Consider the following 5,050-nt stretch of genomic DNA (forward strand, 5'->3'; position numbering starts at 1 on the left):
CGATGGAATTTTCACAGACTGGGGTGGACAAGCATTGAGGGCAGTGCTGAATACTGCCCTGCTGTATCTTGGGGGAAAGGAGGAGTCCAGGAAGAACCTCCCCAAGGCAGCTTGTCCCATGTTAAAGCTGCATCAAGAATAGCAACTCAGGTTCCTTGGGCCTGTTAGGGAGGGAAGAGTCAGGTGACTGACACAAGACTCCATCCCCTGTCTCTCTGGTGTCTGTAGACCCACATCCATCCACAGATTCAGCTTCCACGCCCTTGGAAGGTAGCCCTCTTACTTCTTGTCCTCTCGCCTTCTCTTGCCTGCTGGGGCCAGCCTGCAGGACTCTTCCCAGCCGCCAGGAGACCAGGACCTAAAAAGAGACAGATGCCCAAGGTCACATCGCTCGTGGGCGCACGTCGGCAATTCCAAGGCCTCCCACCGCCAGCACACGACCTCCTGGACAGTAATTCTGCGCTGCTGGGGACTCCGCCTGTCAATACAGCCCTCCCCCGCCCGTCGCGCGTACAGACCCAGCAGCGCCCAGGAGCAGCGAGAGCCACAGCCTCGCGACTTTCAGCGCACCCGGCCGCTTCGACCGCCCTCTCCACACCCAGGCCCCTCAGTCCCCTCCTCTGACCCCTCACGTTTCTTCTTCGCCCTCCTCTACTCCCCAACTTAGGCTCCTGTTCCTTCTCTGTTCCCAAGTCCAGCGTCTCGCGTCCTCACCCTGGTCGCCTCCTCCCGGGTCTCCACACCCCGCCCCGGGTCCCCGCCGCCCTCTCTGCGTACCGGGTGACGCAGCGCCGCCTCCCCGCGACACCGCCGGGCTGACTGCAGGGGCCGCTAACGGTCCCGCGCCCCCCGGCGTCCGCGCGCCCCGCGCCCCGCGCCCGGCGGACGAGGCCGCGCCGCCGGCGACGGGCGCGATGGGGGCGGCGGAGCCTCTGCAGTCGGTGCTGTGGGTGAAGCAGGAGCGCTGCGCAGTCAGCCTGGAGCCCGCGCGGGCGCTGCTACGCTGGTGGCGGAGCCCGGGGACCGAGCCCTCCGCGCCCGATGCTGGTGAGTGTGGCGGTCCGGGGCTGGTGGGGCCGGAGCTGCATCCACTCCGGGGCCTGCGCAGCCGGAGCGATTCGGGAAGGCCGGGGTTGAGTGGACATGGGAGGGAGGAGGAGACCTGGGACACGGGGAGAGGCGGCCAGGGCACCCGAAGCGCGGGGGGCCCGAGGTGCAGGGCCCTGGTGCCGAGCGGTCTGAAGATTCCGCGGTGGCCGCTGGCGGGGAACCGTCCGGCGCTGAGGGCCCAGACATTCCAGGAACTGGGATGACAAAGCCTCTGGAGGTGCTGGAGGGGGAGGGGAAGAGCGGGCGTCTGCAAACCCCAGCGCATCCGCGGGATCCCAGGGGAAGTCTGTTGCTGGTGCTGTCGTCGGGATGCTCAGTCACACCTGGACAGGACTAGTGTCTTACCCCCCTTCCTCTAATACAGTGAACCTAAGTACAGGAGAAGCCCAGAGGCGCCCTGATAGGGACTTCCTGTGATTAGATAGTTGAGCAAGGGGCTCTGACTTTCTGTTGGGCTATGCACCCTGCTCAGAGGCTCTCAGGACTGATAGGAGAGTAGCTTAGGTAAACGTGAAAAAGATGCAACCCACCCGCAGTGGCTGAGAGGGTGGTACAAGGACACTGGAACCTCTCTCTCCAGACTTTGTTGCAGGTCTGTTTGGTGACCTAGGGATTGGCAGAGGTTTATAAAGATGTCATTCAGTCCGCCTTAAGTGGAGGATTACAAAAGATTGTGTGAGGGCACCAGGGGTGGGGGCACCCAGGCGCGGACTTGTGGCTGTATTCAGTTTCATTCATCTATTGCTTTTTGTTTGTTTTTGGTTTTCCTTATATGGTTCAGGTCAGCCTCAGACTGAGATCACAGACTTGCCACAGAGCCCAACTTTAGTTTGTTTTCTCTCTCCCCTTTTTCTTTGCTGGGGACGATGGAATCCAAAGCCTGGGGTTTGCTAAACGCAGGCTCTACCAACAAACAAGCAAACGTGCCCTGCAAGCTTTCTGGTGTGCCTTGCCTGCTAAGGATGGGCCTAGGGATCTTAGCCTGGGCTCAGCACTTATGAAGTCTCTGGTGCAATGGGGAGGGGCCGTTTTCCGTTTAAGGAGGCACAGAGGGACACATAGGGACAAATGTGTCTGATGGACTTGGATCCTGAGAAGAGCCTCTGAGATTAGGTCTTGAGGATAGTCTCTGACCGCTACAGGGTGGGCTGAGCAGGCCTCACTTATATGGTGGCATTTGCCCAGAGAAACCTGGAGAGACTGAGTGCTGATGTACCATGGCGGGGGAGGGGAGCTGAAGGAGGCAGTAAGAACCTTAAGACTTGGGTGTGTCAGGGTCAAGGTGGATGGGGGGGGCGACAGCTGAAGAATAGGGACTAGGACTCCTGCGGCCTGGCAGGCTGAGGTGAGCACTGGCCTTTATTGTGGGGGTAAAGGGAACCCCTGTAAGGTGGGATCCAGCTTAACTTTTTACAAAGACTTGGTGATCTCTTTTGGGAGGACAAAGAGAGGAGAGACAGAGCAGAGTGGAAGGGCAGTCGACCCAGTCTAGGTGGAGTTGGAGGAGGTAGACAGGGTTAAGTATAGGGGAATTGCCTGTCACTTTGCAAAGGTACCTGTGGGAGAAGCATGGATTTTTCTATTAATAAGTCGTTGAGAGTGGGCATCGTGGGAGTCAGGACTCCCCGCTGGACAGTCTGAGTTTGGAGTGTCAATCATTCATTCACTCATTCAACCCAGAGTGGCTTTTTGGTATCCTGTGGGTAGCTGAGGCTCTAAGTACTCTGACGTTGTGCCGCAAGGCTCTGCAGACTTAGCTGAAGGTAGGTAGGGCTAAGGTGACCTCAGACTGGTGACTAACCTGGCTTCTGGCCTTGGGATCAAAGAAGCTTTGTCTTCTGAGTCCCTTTCTGTGGCCCAGTGCCTGGGACATGCTTACCCTGAAGTCTTCCTATGTGCCCCTGGCACTGCCTCTCAGAGCCACTTCTTTCTTGTTCTCTGACTTTACCACTGTCCTGAATTCCAGGTAACCCTCCGGGGCCTAGAGTCTAGGCTCAGATAAGAATGCTGTTGCTTTGCGTGCTCGGTGTGTGGGAGCTGCTGGCCCTGTTCTGTGCCATGCATACCAAATGGGCTCCGAGGTGGAGGAGTTCTACTGGCCCAGCGGGACTTGAAGCTGAGCAAACTCAATTCCACAAGACAGCCCTGCCTCTTTTGGGCCTGGGAGGCCACGAAGGCACAAGGCACCGACAGGGCCCGCCTCCCTCCATGAGCTGTGGGGTGGGACATCCTCCATTGCCTGTTGTCAACGTTGGCACAGTTGTGGTTTTTGGTGCCCACATTCTAGGTATGGTTTGCTGGCAGCAGCTACTTTTAGCCGACTTTGTTTTTGCTGGCAGGTGGCTTCCCCAGCTGGCCAGCTCTGTGGAGTTAGTATTGCGTCATCCCTGTGAAGTGTGTGGCGACTTTTCTGTAGGCTCATCCAGAGCCTTCTGGAAGCAGCTCAGCAACCCCGTCCTCTCTAGGACTGGCTGTGAGGGACCAGTTGGTAGCCTGCCCCAGAAAGTACCCTGCTCACTTCCCCTTCCCTGGTACTCTCCACCTCTATGTGAATATAAAAACAAGTTGGCAAACTCAAGTTTAGGAGAGAGAGCGGGGAGAGCCAAGATGCCTCCTCCCAACACCTCCCCTTCCCGTTTTTAACCCCCCAAAGAATTAGGCCTACTTTACAGAGTAAGGTGAGGTTGAAGCCTGTGGAGTCAGGAGAGCAGGGCTATGAGCAGGTCATGGCACATTTAATTCAGTTAGCCAGTGGCACTTCCAACCTGCCACTCCCCCAGGTGTGTCTGGACACACCTGAATTGCCAGGGCTGGGAACCGTGGGCAAAAGATTGTGCAAAAACAGATTGTAGGACCCGCGAGAGGCTGGCAGCCCCGGAACTCCAGGATAGCCCTCAGGGACACCGTGCACCCTGCTGAGCGTTTTCGTTTATTCCTTCATTCTCTCCTGTTTTAGACAAGAGAACTGGAAGGTTGTTCCCTGGGTGCCTGGCGCACAGCAGGAGCAGCCTCTGAACCCAGGCACACACTCTTTCTGGGGCGGGTGTCACGCAGTGCGCTGCCAAGTGCCCAGCAACAGAGATAAGGACTCAATCTTGGGAGGGGGAGATCGCACGGGGAGGAAGCTGAGCCAGCAAGCGTTTCTCTAGACCGCAGCCTGAGCGGAAGTGGGGCAGACTAAAAACAGGAAATGGCGGAAGGGGGGGCTTCTCTAAGTGGGTCACTAGTTGAACTTGAGGCAGCCTGGAGTGATGTCTGGGCTTCCCCTCCCCCACGGGATGCAGTAAGGCACACTGTCAAGTCTGCGTTTGTAGGGGCTGTGTGTCTGTGTGTGCTGAGAGCTCAAGGGCGACTTTGGGACCACTACACTGGGACCGCTGCCTAGGGTCCCCCTTTGCGGGGGGGGCTCCCTTATCTCCTACCAGCCTCTACCAGCCTCCACTTGGGTGCCGCAAAGCTGGCAGTGAGTTCATGGGCAAGTCACTGCTGTCTTTGCCTACATCCTCATCACCACCATCATGAGCAAGCTTACAAAAATAAGTCATGGGACTGTGGAGTGCTTGCCTAGCAGATACCAGGCCCTCAGATGGGTCACCAGCTCCCCCTTGCAAAAAAAAAAAAAAAAAAAAAAAAAAAAGTGCTGATTTAGTAAAACCTTGAAAGCAGGGACTGGAGACACGGCTCAGTAGTTAGGAGCGTGTACTGCTCTTGCAGGGCACCTGAGTTTGATTCCTAGACCCCACATCTAGGTAGCTCACAAGCATCTGTAACTACAGCGCCAGGGCTTCTAGCTTCAGCGGGCGTCTGTACTCAGCTGCACTGACTCTCCCACACACAGACATAATTTTGAAAGAAAAAAATAAATCTTTTAAAAAATCTAGAAAGCAGGAAAATTTGTATCACACATACAAAGCACTTCATGCTCCCTGTGATTGCGTTC

At 56.7% G+C, this 5,050-nt stretch overlaps 1 protein-coding gene across 1 annotated transcript in view; it reads left to right on the forward strand.

The window, feature by feature from the left end:
• Positions 1–455: 455 nt before the first annotated feature.
• Cerk (ceramide kinase) overlaps positions 456–5,050 on the forward strand; it is a gene marked incomplete at its 5' end in the record, with an annotated part of 42,373 nt that continues 37,778 nt past the window's right edge. Inside the window, one exon of the mRNA XM_050127748.1 lies at positions 456–1,047. Coding sequence (XP_049983705.1) covers positions 456–1,047 — 592 coding nt within the window. The remainder of the gene's footprint in view (positions 1,048–5,050) is intronic.

This window comes from Alexandromys fortis, unplaced genomic scaffold, assembly GCF_014885135.2.
Source record: "Alexandromys fortis isolate MF-2015 unplaced genomic scaffold, M_Fortis_MF-2015_v1.1 scaffold_28, whole genome shotgun sequence".
Lineage (NCBI taxonomy): Eukaryota > Metazoa > Chordata > Mammalia > Rodentia > Cricetidae > Alexandromys > Alexandromys fortis.